Below are 14,194 nucleotides of genomic sequence, written 5' to 3' on the forward strand. Positions count from 1 at the left end.
TCAATTCATCATTGTTCTTATGTCTTCTTGAGTTCTTGAAGTTTTACTCCTGAGAGTAAAGACGAAAAGACACTTTGTATAGATTTAAGTCTGGAGTCCAAAAAACAACAACAAACAAACAAATAATTAAACGATACTTGCACATATTAAAACAGAAGACACTAACTGAGCTAAAAAGGAAGTAGAATAGGATATAATAGTGTTGGCATCTGAGTTGGAATAGAATATATATGAATCATTATGAATCGCGAAATGTCTTACCAAGCCTATTCAGTAGTAACGGTGTATGTAATTGGATATTTGGGACAGGAGCACTTGGACACAATGACTATTTAGACACACAAGACAAGATACACAGGACAAGACACACAGGACAAGACACACAGGCGAATAACGTTACGTAAAAGGTGAAATAAGTAAAAAGCTGAATTCATGTTAATGGTGCTGTATTGTTAGGAATCATTTGTTAACTTCACGGCCGTTGTTGCTCTCTTATTCACACGAGATTTTACCTGATCAAGTTTTAAAAATATTTGTACTATTCGATAATAATACCAATGACAAAATGTGACGTCATTAAGAGACTTCAGTTTCATTATTGATATCGCAGAAGACGAACATGTTATAGTGACTAAAGAAGGAAGGAAATAAATCAGAGTCCGCTACCTCGATAATCTGATTTGCACAGAACATGACACTATTTCTGCTTGTTATCTTCACCCACACACGTTCCTGGAATGGGAAAATTTGTGTTCGTTTGGTACTTTTTCAAACGAATTCACTTGCAGTTTTACATTATTTATTGATGTTTTCTTGTGGTCGGCGCAACTATAAGGTAGGAACATAGAGGTGTACGTCTTTGTAACTCAAACACACTTTCTCCGCTGACACAACAACAGCAAGTTCCTTGTTAACGAGCTTTTAATTCTTACTTATGTATGTACTAGAGGCGCGGGGGCTGAGCGAAAAGCTCTTGACTTCCGAACCGGGGGTCACGGGTTCGAATCCTGGTGAAGACTGGGATTTTTATTTCGGGATCCTTGGGCGCCTCTGAGTCCACCCAGCTTTAATGGTTACCTAACTTTAGTTGGGGATAAGTAAAGAGTAAAGGCGGTTGGTCGTTGTGCTGGCCACATGACACCCTCGTTAACCGTAGGCCACAGAAACAGATGACCTTTACATCACCTGCCCTATAGACCACAAGGTCTGAAAGGGGAACTTTACTTTTACTTTATATATGTACTCATTCGTAAGCATGCATTGTAACAACGTTACCTACTTTACTCATCCCTGTAATAAGTAGCTGGTCTAAAGGTTAGGCTTACTTGGTCGTTGCACTGCTACACTTACTGCTACACTTACTGCTACACTTACTGCTACACTTACAGCTTTAGTCTCTGAATGTCATTGGGCGTTTTTTTTTTTTTTTTTCAACTTTAATTTAACCCCATCTGAAAAGGGAACTTTACTTTTTCTTATATTACATGACTGGAGGTACTGAGTTTCTTGGAGAAAATTTTAAACACAATTGGTTAAGAAATTATACTAAACATTGTATGCTTATTGTTGTTAGATTTAATGCTAACGATATTTCGATGCTTGTGTCTTGCTGGTTCATTACTCAGTAAACTGTTGGCGACAACATTCCTGTTTTCGTTTCCTACTCATACAGGCTTTTAAGCTGTGACCAGCGTTTGATTTTTTTTTCTTTGTTTGTGTGTTTGTGTGTGTGTGTGTGTGTGTTAACATCAACGCTATCTACGTGGATGTGTCTATAATTAGTATTTAAATAGTATTTAATAATTGAACGGACTCCATCACTAACTCTACCCGTTATTATTCACGTTACATTGACGGCTCCCTATGATTGCCATTTTGAATAAAACTCTGTGTCTTTGACAAACTAGCCTTTTTGTTCCTACGTTTGATAGTGGGATGAACTGGCGTATGAGGCTCTACAAATATTTATAATTCATATTTCCCTGAAGTATATAAAGGAAACTGAAAAAAAAATAAATTAATTAATTTAAACAAATGCTGTACGACTTTTGATATATTTCCCGAGATTTAAGTTATCACCTGGGGCAAAGCATTCCAAATGCGTCTTTTGCGCGCGTGTGTTCCAGTAAATCATTCAAACACTAATACGGATTTTTATTTCAGGAGTTGGTAATAATAGTTCTTGAAATAAAATTCAATGTGTTGTAAAATCTATCTATCTATCTATCTATCTATCTATCTATCTATCTATCTATCTATCTATCTATCTATCTATCTATCTATCTCTCTATCTATATCTATCTATCTATCTATCTATCTATCTATCTATCTATCTATCTATATCTATCTATATCTATCTATCTATCTATCTATCTATCTATCTCTATCTATATCTATCTATCTATCTATCTATCTATCTATCTATCTATCTATCTATATCTATATCTATATCATCGAGGCGATTCCATTCAACGTAATTTATGTATTAAAACAACATCTCCGCCATTTGCGTTTCTACAAAACAAAAAATTGGAATGCACTTTTCTGGTTTAGAATAAGTTGATGTATGTTATTAATAGCATTGTACTATTTCTTGTTTAATATATAGTTTTTTTTAAACTTTATTTTTATTTCTATCCGACAGATGCAGCAGATGACATGTTAGTACCGTAGATTCTAGATTTAAATCTATACTTGAAGCGAGAGATTTTTTTTCCAGCCTCGATATCATTTCTTTCACGTGACTTATTAATGAGCATTCTCTTGTCTTGTTTTCTGGGTATTAAAATGCTTTAAGGATTGATGAATGTTTGTCATTAAGTGTTATCATATCAACCAATAGTCTGCTGTCCTTGGTCATTTATTATGCAGTCGTGTAGACTTTTTCTTTCACAGATATCCCATATCCCATCTCTATTATATTCTTTAGTTTTAATAGGTCACGTCAAAATGCGCGCATTTTTTTTTTCTAGCTTATGACATTAAAGACATCATCTATCACTTCCTGTTTTTTCAGGTCTGCGGTGGTGTAGAGACTTTGTTACTCGGAGTCTACAATTTGGTAAGTTTGTGTTTGTAATGGAAATCATGAGCTAACACTTGGGTCAGTTTTTATCTGTAATCGGGTTCAAGAGGTGGTAAATGTTAAAATGAATTAGATTAATTAAATTTTGCAATTAAGTCATATAAATGCAGGTGAGTGTATTTGAATTTCTTTGAAGTCAATGCACCAATGATTCTTCTTTATTCCTTCAAGTGGATAAATTTGAAACATGGCCCAAACATACTGTGAACTTATTACATTGAAATACACAAAACGCTATACGGCTATCAACTGTTATTCCATACAATTTTACATTGCTCCCCCACCACATCTCTGTTGCATTTTGCGTCTCAGAAGACGATATTTTCCCTTTACAACTTCTCACGTGACTAAAGAGACCAATCCTATATACACATCTGCTGCCACATGTTGGGCCATTGTAATCACAAGACATCCTGTTCAGCCTTTTCCCTGCTTCTGGTGTGATCACCATCTGTGATCCAGGACCTTTCCTTTAAGCTTGCTCTACACGTAGATCCATCCAGTGCTTCTTTCTCCCAACTGTTGTTGTAGACTCTGAAGAGCTGCATGTCACGCTTGCATTCATCAAATATTTTTTTTTAAATGGGTGACTGTCAGCTCTCCTGCCTTCTATATGATGAACTCAAATAAAGACACAATAAAGACCAGTATTTAAATGGAGATTGGGATCGCGATGTTACACACACACACACATACACACATAACAACACTCACACCAGTGTTGCCTTTCAATCCTGACAAACCCAGAAGAGACTCAACTTTAGCTGTTAACGAGGAGGATGCCTTGGAGCTCGCACAAGTTGGTTTTACTTTCCCCAGCAGATTTCAGTTGTCGTTTTCAGGCGTAGAATAAAAGGTAGGTTTGAAGGGGGAGAGGTAGGGCCCTGCTGGCGTTAAATTCACGCCCTTACTCAGTAACCGTGGTTTAACAATGTGACAGCCACGTCCTGTAATGTCCTACTAGAGTGGAGCTATTTGACATTTCACACCAGGAGTCATAAATGAAAAGCACTGTCTCGACATGTAAAGATTTCAAATGAGAACCTTCGGCGTAGCACACGTATCACTAGCTCTGGCCCATCCTATCTGCGTATTGTAATATGAAGGCGGCTAAATCGTCTTAATATGTAAAGAGTTGTTAATGAACTCTTTGTCTTGGGGGGATCAAATGTCATTATTCTCAGCTATCAATACACACATTGTCCTGTGACTAAGTTGTCACAATTCCTAAAGTGTTTTTAATGCACTCTGTGTTTGAGGCTAAGTTGTCACAATTCCTAAAGTGTTTTTAATGCACTCTGTGTTTGAGGCTAAGTTGTCACAATTCCTAAAGTGTTTTCAATACACTTTGTCATGGGACTCAATTGTCATAATTCCTAAAGCTGTGTCGATTTATCGAATTTTTTTTTTTTCACTTCTATACTTAGTAACATGACATCTCTGGTTTCCTTGGCAACCATACACATCAACATAAAGGCGGCGCCAATCGGTTGAGGCTCAACTTAGCCGAATTGACACAAATGTGTACACATACTTTTGCCATGTCTTTTAAATGTACAACTGGTCGTTAGTCCCCGTGAAATGATTGCCATTACATTGATCTCTCTCTCTCTCTCTCTCTCTCTCTCTCTCTCTCTCTTTAAATTAACCTCGTTGAATTTGAAAGTTTGACTAATAGTGATCCAAAAAGTATAAACCCATGCCTACTGTTTGATACTGTATGTGTGTATTTGTGTGTGTGTGTGTGTGTGTGTGTATTTGTGTGTGTGTGTGTGGGGGGGGGGGTTTGAGGTGTGTACCTCTTTATACCTTTTTTTTTTTACTTAACCTGTCATAATTCTTTTTTCCGTTTAACTGCCGACAATTTCTATTACGTTTGACGACAGCTCGGGTGAATTAGAGAATACTGTTTTTTGAATTGAACAATCTTTAAGTATTGAACATTTGCTGCTCTTTCACAGCTCCTTTCTTGTACAGTGAATTTCATCGTTCCGTTAGCACTTTGTGGCATTTTACGTTTCGAGAGATGATCCCTTCCCTTTGCAACTTCTGGTGTGACCTAATAGGCCAATCCTTGATACACAGCTGCGGTCACAGGTTGGGCATATATAATCACCAGGCACTGTTGCACTTTTGCCCTTCTTTCTACTACTGTTGTGTAAGACATCTGCTATCCGGGACCCTTCCTTTATGCTCTCTCTCCATGTGGATCTATCCAGTGCCACTTTTTCCCCAACTGCTAGTGACGATTTTGAAGAGCTTCATATCGCGTTCGTATACATCAATATACCTTAGAAGTGGACGGCCAGCTTCTGCAAGATTATTATAAGTTTGATGAGCACTACAGTTTAAGTATGGTGGCTGATAGGTAAAGCGCTTGGCTTTCGAACTGAGGGGTCTGGGTCGAATCCCGGTGGAGACGGGTTTCGAACATCGGAATATTTAGCCCACCAAACTCTATTGGGTGGCTGACATACTTTGGGCAGTTGGGGAAGTAATGGTGGTTGGTCGTTGTACTGGCCACACGACACCTTCGAGTTAAATCGTCGGACATAACATTTTTTCCTCCATAGGCCTGAAGGGCTGAAAATGGTACACACTGCTACATATTGCTACATACTGCTACATACCCTCTAAGCAAACGAAACTATTGTCCGCTTATTTCCCTCCCATTATTATTGGATCTCTGTATTATTTGGATCAGCTTAATCTCGTCTAGATGTACAGTTTTAGTGAAACATATTATCATGAAACAAATACAATCCCGGGCCTCAATGTTCTTCACTAATGTAATGACACTAAAAATCCTGCACGATACTCCTTTGATTAATATTAAATTTATTCACAGTTCTATTTTATATACTATAATGACTTATGAAGTAAGAGTGAAACAATAAAGTAATATCTTCTTGGCATAATCCATATCTAGATGGCTGTATCTTCTAACAAATATGGCGGCTTACATGTCGTCTGACCGTTTCTTCCCAAACGTCAACTAGAGTACTTCATAACATGTATCAATTAACTTTCTTTATTCCACTCTCTTATAGTAATGTAAAAAGTAATTTTATTGCAACATTCTCTGTATCTTATGGTCACGTGTGTTAATATTACATCACGTTTGACAGCACACAATCGGCTGGCCAGCAGGAAGTCAACAATAATAATACTGGGGCTACTGTCTAGGATCTATTTTTTTTTTCTTTTTAGAATTTTCAACATATTAGTAACATTGATTGAGTTTTGATTGCGTTCGATGATGATGACATTTGTGCATATAATTTAACCGAAGGTTTGACTTCCTGTAAAAATGTATCCCCTCGTGTTCATGATTTTTTAAAAATCCATTCCTTCCATTAAATCATCTTTGTTTCGTTGATGGAATACATTTTCAAATTAAATGAGTTGTAGTTTTGAGTGTGTGCATATTACTGAACCTGCAATAGCAGTTTACAAACAAACCTCCATTACGAATGCGATATTAAACAAATCACATAAAGCCCTTGATTACCATTCTTAGTTCTGACTCATGTCGTAATGTAATAAACAAAAATAGGCTGGGGAATTCCCTAAGAATATTGTATTTGTTAACGACTTGATATCTATTCTCTATTACTCCGATACTGGGTCGTCTCAGCGAAACAATACGTTTCTTATGAAAAAACTATTTGACAATGTAAACACATTTAGATTTATTCAGACTGACATTAGAGATGATCACGAAAAGCTCAGCAATGTCAAGGACGCTAAATTGAATTTCACTGCCGCCAACTAAAAAAAATAGAATGTCAATGTGTTGATGTTGATCTGCGCATCATATCTCTTCTATTGTCGCTAGTTAGATGTCCATTTTTTTTAAAATACGTTTGAAGTCCTAGAGTGAAAGTGTAATGCTTGCTCCAGAGGGAAATTATTCTGTGCTACAAACGGAAGACCTTAGAAAATGTGATTCTGCAGGGCTCAAAAAGTGCACAATATATATCATATATGGGGGGGGGGGGCGGTGGCTGAGTGGTTAAGCGCTTGGCTTCCGAACCTGGGGTCCAGGGTTCGAATCTCGGTGAAGACTGATTTTGAATTCTGGGATTTTTAAGGGTGCTCCTGAGTCCACCCAACTCTAATGGGTACCTGACCTTAGTTGGGGAAAGAAAAGGCGGTTGGTCGTTGTGCTGGCTACATAACACCCTGCTCGTTAACCGTTAACCAAAAAAAAAAAACACCAGATGACCTTAACATCATCTGCCCTTTAGATCTCAAGCTCTAAAAGGGGTACTTTACTTTTCTTTTCATACCATATATACTTTTTAATTAAAAACCACTTCTTTTATTTTGTACACCGGATACTAAAAAAAAAAACAACAAAAAAAAAAAACAACAACAACTAGACTCTTAGCTATCTATAGTTTTTCCGCCATGTATGAAAATCATGCGGGTCTTGGACGTTGACTGCAGAGCTAGACAGGAGGATCCTAGCAATGGAATTAGGATGCTGAAGAAGGATTCTAGGTATGACTTTCAAATACCATTTCACAAGCCAAGAGATTGGATACCGGGTTATTACTGCGATTGGACCTCACCGATGACCAGCTAACTACTGTAAAAAAAAAAAAAACGCAAATTAAAACTTTATGGTCACATTACAAGGTCTTTAGGTCTCGTAAAGGGCTCCGCTTCAGGAAACCAAACCAAGAAAAAGAAGAAGAAAAAGACAGAAAAAGCGATAGGAAAACAGCATACAAGAATGGACGGGCCTGCCATTGAAAAAGGTTCTATCCAAGGCAAAAGAGAGGAATGGAGAAAGACGGTGGACAAATCTCGTGTGATGCCCCAGCGGTCCAACAGTCTAAAGGATACGGGAAGGTGACGAAAATCTCCAACATACATGTAATGTCATTTGTACTATGTCCAGGTGTCTGTACCTATACGTTACGCTCCGTGACTTCACACCAGTTGTTGTTTTTAATTCACTGTGTCCTTTGTTTAGTTAAAACCATTACTATGGCAACGACAGCACCACAAATCCGTCCCTAAAATAGAATAAATCCTATCGTTCATGACTGTAAAGATTTTGAGAGCTTCATCAAACAGTAGCGATGAGTTAATAGCAGGCTGAATACAGTCGTTAGCTTTGTTTGCTGTGCGCTTTTTTTTTCCCCCTTTTTACCTTTTGTTCGTCTGCCGAATGAATCGAAACAAATTTTCGTCCCTCGATACATTGATCGAGCAGACGACAGTCGATTGGGGGGTGGGGGGACGATGCGTCGAAGTACACACGCCAGATGAAGGGTTGTGGGATTGGGGGGGGGGAAGGGTTTTGAACAATGGAGGTTTAGATAACTTGTACAGGTGCGGGGCGGACGGGGGAGGTTCGGAAGCCCGATAGCAGATTGTGCTCGGGTCACGATGCGATCACTGGCAATGGAGTTACAATTTCTTTTCACATCCGTGACATTGCGCTAAAACATGCATGATGGAAAAAAAACAACATAAAAAATGAAAAATATTGAAAATACCTTTTAAATCCGGCCGGATTTTCTTCATGCTCCCTCCGCTGCACTTGAAGGATGGTTCAGCAACAGTAAAAAAGAAGTTTACATTAAGTGTACTTGTATCAATTAGTTTGTATCAGTCATGTAATGACTGACAATAATAAATCCTTGCGACTAGAAATATTTGTACCAATTGTTTTTCTTTAGCGCAATTTCATGCTTGTAGCTTTCTCAATGCGCTAAAATCATATTACTTGTCTGGACCAGTTGAGAAAAAACACAAAAGGGGGGGGGGTCGGAAAGAAAGGGTACCTGGGTGAATGTTACTGTTATAGGTTTTTAAATGTATTTTATAAAAAACAAAACAAAAAAAATTGTTGGTCTTGAGTTCGATTCAAGAGTTCAAGTCTCGTCAATGAATACACTAACCACTGTGCGAAGTGCTCATAAGAAAATACATTTCATAGCTATCTATTGTTAGTTTCAAACTTTAATTCTCTACACAAAATTAATAGGGGACTAATTCAACATGTACCGCCACATCTGTCAAGTACAATTTCTTTCCCTTGTTTGATATCAAACACTATCATTAATTACCAATAATTAATTATTTGGTTAATTTATAAAATTGATTCTTGCCTTGTCATGTACAAGGAATAATTGTGCAAAATTTTAACTTGATCCGAGATTGGGTGTTGGAGATACATCATGTACAAAAATTGTACCAGAGAGACAGAGTCAGTTGATATTAGCTATGTAAAAAGGACACCAATGTCGTCAGCGTGTCACGATTCCCTAGGGGTTGACAGCCCCCACTTGCTGGCTTAACCTTTACCGTCTCTTGGCGCTAGTGCATCTCATCGATGAGCATATAGGTCATGCCCTGCTTCCCCCCTCTCCCCCCCCCCACATCCCATCTTAAGAAACCACTCCAAATGCTACGTGTTGCTTTGACCTATGCACCCTTTATCTGGTGACGTCTATATCTCCTCGAACTGGAAGTGGATGTAACCCGTTCAACCATCTTACTTAATGTTCGCCTGCACCGGATGTAATCCTGTTGATCGTGACACCAAGACGTCTGACGACCAATATTGCATTCTAATTGTCGCAATTGAAAAGCGTGTTTTTTTTTTTCACCTTAAGGGTCGTTGGTCGTTCTTTAAACAGTATTTTACTACAATTAATGCGTATATTATGCTCTATCAAGGGCGTATCCTCGTCATTATTGTCAACGTCATCATCAGTGCCTCGACTTTAGTTCTAGGGTTTCTGTGACAGTCAGCGTAACCCCTTCCCCCCACACAAAAACACCTTTCCCGGTCAGCAGCATTCCTTAGCGAACTATTAACTCTTTCTCTCCTAATCGACGATACCATCGTTGATTTGACCTCATTAAATTAAATTAGTGCTTAATTTTATAATCTTTAATTTGTATTATATATAAAGGTCATGCAGTTCCCTTTAATTCTATTCCAAAATAAAACATTTTCTGATAACAAATGAAAAAAGTTATTGAAGCTCAATCATAACAAGGTAGTGAAATTGTAATGAGCAACATGAAGAATTCCGTCATCACTTGGGAAAATAATTACGGAGAGAAAGAGTTATAAGAGACGCCGGTACATTCTTTCACGATTGCCGGCCGGATTTTCTATGGACGACATTTTCTTCATGCTAACTCCGCTGCACTTGAAGGATGGCTCAGCATCAGTAAAGAAGAAGCAAATATTTCCCTTTTAGACCTTGCGATCTATAGGGCAAATGATGTAAAGGTCATCTGTTTCTGTGGCCTACGGTTAACGAGGGTGTCATGTGGGCCACCACAACAAACAACCGCCTTTGCTTTTCCCTAAGTAATGCCAGGTACGTATTAGAACTGAGTCTTCACCAGGATTCGAACCCGCTCCCCCCTGTTCGGAAGCCAAGCGCTTTACCTCTCATTCACTAAAAAAAAATATAACGGTCAAACCAGAGTTTTACATTTAGGGGTCAGTTGAATAGTTGTTTTTTTCCTTTTCTTAAAGTTATACAGAAACTGTCAAATTTCTAGGAAAATCGTTAGAGAGCCATTTTTGAGATGTAGGTTTTAAGTTTCACCAAGAAAAAGTTTGCAAGCTTATCAGAGGAATTGTAGAAATAGGCCTTTGAGATACAAAACTTCTCCGTTGAGTTATTTAATAAAAAACCTAACCAATCGTATTTTCTTCAAGAAACAAATCATTAACGTTATGTACAGACTCCCAGGCTAACACTTTTCGTGCTAGACTATCCACATTTAAACTCTTATAATGAATGCCTCTGATTAAGCATGCATGTGTCACAAATGACGTCATTGACTCCGCGAAGCAAAATAGGCGGAGCAATACAAAGTACGAGCGGAAGTTGGGTCGGTGCTAGAGCCGCAATGACAATACGATAGACATAGAAATATATACAAATTCCTAATCAATCTATTCGCCTATCTTTTTCTTTCTAGCCATATATCCTTAGCCAATCAGACCAGCTAATTTTCAGAACAAAAAAAAAGTTGTTAAACATTGACATGGATTAGTCAATCTCCCTTCCCGATAAAAAAAACGTTTTGAAATTAAGCGTTTTTATAAAAAAAAAATTTCTTCGTAATAATGACGTCTGCTCAATGTCTTAAAAAAAATGGTAGCTTAAAAATGTGGCGTTTCGGTTCATATTTACGTAACAAGCATTGGCAAACGTCTCAGGAGTTTATCATGAAGCGATGAAGATCTAATTATATTGCGCAGAAAGCTTAATGCAAATAATGCATGCGTTTATTTTTATTGAATATCTTTGAGTTATAAAATCAATAGCCATGTTTAAAAAAAAAATGTAACAAATGTCCTGAAAAGTGTTACGGAAGAAACAGGTAGTCGTATGAATTGTTTCGTGTATTATTTTAATGGCTGCCATCTAGATTGTTTTACCAACATGTTTGAGCATGTCAGAGAAAGTGAAATGGTTGTATTTAGCGAATACTTTCTTTTTTTTACAAAGCTTATATCAACTCGTTCTGTCTGTCTGTCTGTCTGGTGAAAAATGTGTACACGTTATTTAGCCCACTCTAAATCTCGGATCAAGCTGAAATTTGCAGAATTATCTGACAAAACCAGATTCAATTTTTAAAAAGAATTAACCAATCAGTTAATTAACTATTCGGTAATTAATTATTTTGTTTGGTATCGAACAAAGGAAAGAGATTGCACTTGACTGATGTGCTGATATAAGTTTATTTAGCCCCCCTTAATGCTTTGTAGGTCACCGCTTTAAGGTTTGACACTCACAATAGATTAAACTTTCTATTTTCATAAGCGATTCGCTGACATACTGGTTATTGTGTTTGGCTTGAGGAAGCTTGAGCTCAGGTCCTACAACTTTTTATTTTTATTTTTTATAAATGTATTTAAAAAGCGATCATGGTAGCATTCACACATATACCCCACCCCCTCCCCTTATTTTTTTCCCCAATTTAGTCCAGGAAAGTGATGGGATCGTATTAAGAAAGCTAAAAGCATGAAATTGCACTAAACAAAAACAATTAGTAAAAATATTTCTTAGTGCACATATTTATTATTGTTAGTCAAGATTTTTAATAGATTTAATCACATGATTTATCCAAACTCTTTGAAACTATTACAATTAATGTAAACTTTCTTTAACAAGTATTCTTATTTATTTCCTTGTTAACCAGTCGTGTTGGGCGTGATGCGTGTAACCAGTTATCTGTTGTCTTATTTCCTTGTCTCTTGTGTCTTGACTTAGCTTCATTGAATCGTCTGGGTTTAATTTTTTAATTGCTGCACCTGGCGCCTTGTCCCTTAGCCCTACGGTCGCAGACGTTAAACCAGTGTTTCTCAAACTGTGTGCCGCGGCACACTAGTGTGCCGCCGAAGATTTGCAGGTGTGCCGCGGGAGTTTTCAGAAAGCCACAAGTGCAGCGTTACACAAGTCTGCCTACTATTAATATTTTTTTACGTTGCGATGACATCCCCATTTGCAATGACCAGTAATAGTAGTGGGTCGCTCCATATTGACGGAAAAGGTTGTTAGCTCTTCAGGTTATGGCCGTTATGGCATTGTCCACTATACAAATATTATTATAATGACTCAAATGTAGGCCGCCTTAGCAGACTCACGTCAGTTCTTGAATTGGTTACGATAATAATGTGATAGTAAATGTAATTGTTTTGTCAGCCCCGTCCTGTTAGTGTAACCCAGTAACCCACAATGCTGGCATGTTGAAAGAATGTGCTCATTAACAGATAAGGGGGGGGGGGGTAATTGAATTCCTTTTAAGCCTATATATATATGGACGATCTAACTTGAATAAACCAGCATTTAAACTTTAAACAGACAAGAAAGTGTTTGTTAGTCTGTACTAGCCTACTATTACAAATAATAAGCGATGTGTTTCATGTAAATTGTTTAGGTGAATTTTAATAATAACAAATTATCAATAAGCATTATTCATTGTTATCCATGGAGAAATACGTTAGCAAGAATGAAACTGCGCAAGCGTTAAATGAAAAGCAAGGAACCAAACGAAGGTACAAAGAAGATTACATCGGATATGGTTTCATATCTTCTGGACCTGAAGATGCTCCATTGCCATTCTGTCTGATCTGCAATGCAACTCTGTCGAATGAGGCACTTGTTCCAAGCAAATTGAAGAGACACATGGAAACAAAACATCCAGCTGTAAAAGCGCAACCGAAGGAATACTTTGAAAACATCAGGGCTCAACAAAATAAACAAGCTAAGAAACTTACGAACTACCTAAAGCTGCCAGAAAAGGGATTAATTGCAAGTTATAATATAGCTCAGTTATTAGCAAAACGCAAGAAAGCACACACAGAGGCTGAATCAGTCATTGCACCAGCTTTAGCAATAGTTGTTGAAACTATTCTTGGACCTGATGCGTCCATGAAAGGAAATAGAAAGAGATTCGTCACTCTTGTGCGTCAAGAAAATCCAAATGTATTAGTTGTTCTCTGCATGATTCACTTCAAATCTTTGCCGAAAAATTTTATGTCTGTTCTGGATCAAGTGATGGAAGTTGTAAACTTTATCAAATCTCGACCGCTTGCATCCCGACTTTTCTCTCAGCTCTGTGAAGCAATGGACTCAGACTACAAATGTCTGCTGTATCATACCAACGTTCGTTGGCTCTCCAGGGGAAAAGTGTTAAAACGTGTCGTTCAACTCAAGGCCGAGTTGATATCATTCTTGGAGGCTGAAAAAAAAGACTTTGGATTTTCAATTCATGACGAGATCTGGTGGGTTAAGGTGACATTTCTCTCTGATTTATTTGATAAATTAAATTCATTGAATTTAAGTCTTCAAGGACCATCGGAAACCATCATCACTGCATCCTCAAAACTGAAGTCATTTGGGGAAAAATTGTCTTTGTGGCAAAGTAAGATCTCGAAAGGAGTCTTCGACTGCTTTCCTACTTACAATGAATGTGCTTCAAATGAAGAAATCACCCCCGAAATTTTGGACACTTTGACACACCTGCAGTCAGCATTGCAGCATTACTTTCCAACAATTGGAAGTAATGAATATGGATGGGTCAGCTATCCATTTGGAAACAATGAAGCTACAA

General features: G+C 37.7%; 1 protein-coding gene across 1 annotated transcript in view; it reads left to right on the forward strand.

The window, feature by feature from the left end:
* Positions 1 to 14,194, forward strand: part of LOC106059791 (hyccin-like) — a 110,943-nt gene that overhangs the window by 50,987 nt on the left and 45,762 nt on the right. Inside the window, exon 6 of the mRNA XM_013217474.2 lies at positions 3,017 to 3,061. Coding sequence (XP_013072928.2) covers positions 3,017 to 3,061 — 45 coding nt within the window. The remainder of the gene's footprint in view (positions 1 to 3,016; positions 3,062 to 14,194) is intronic.

Source organism: Biomphalaria glabrata, chromosome 16, assembly GCF_947242115.1.
Source record: "Biomphalaria glabrata chromosome 16, xgBioGlab47.1, whole genome shotgun sequence".
In the NCBI taxonomy this organism is placed as follows: Eukaryota; Metazoa; Mollusca; class Gastropoda; family Planorbidae; genus Biomphalaria; species Biomphalaria glabrata.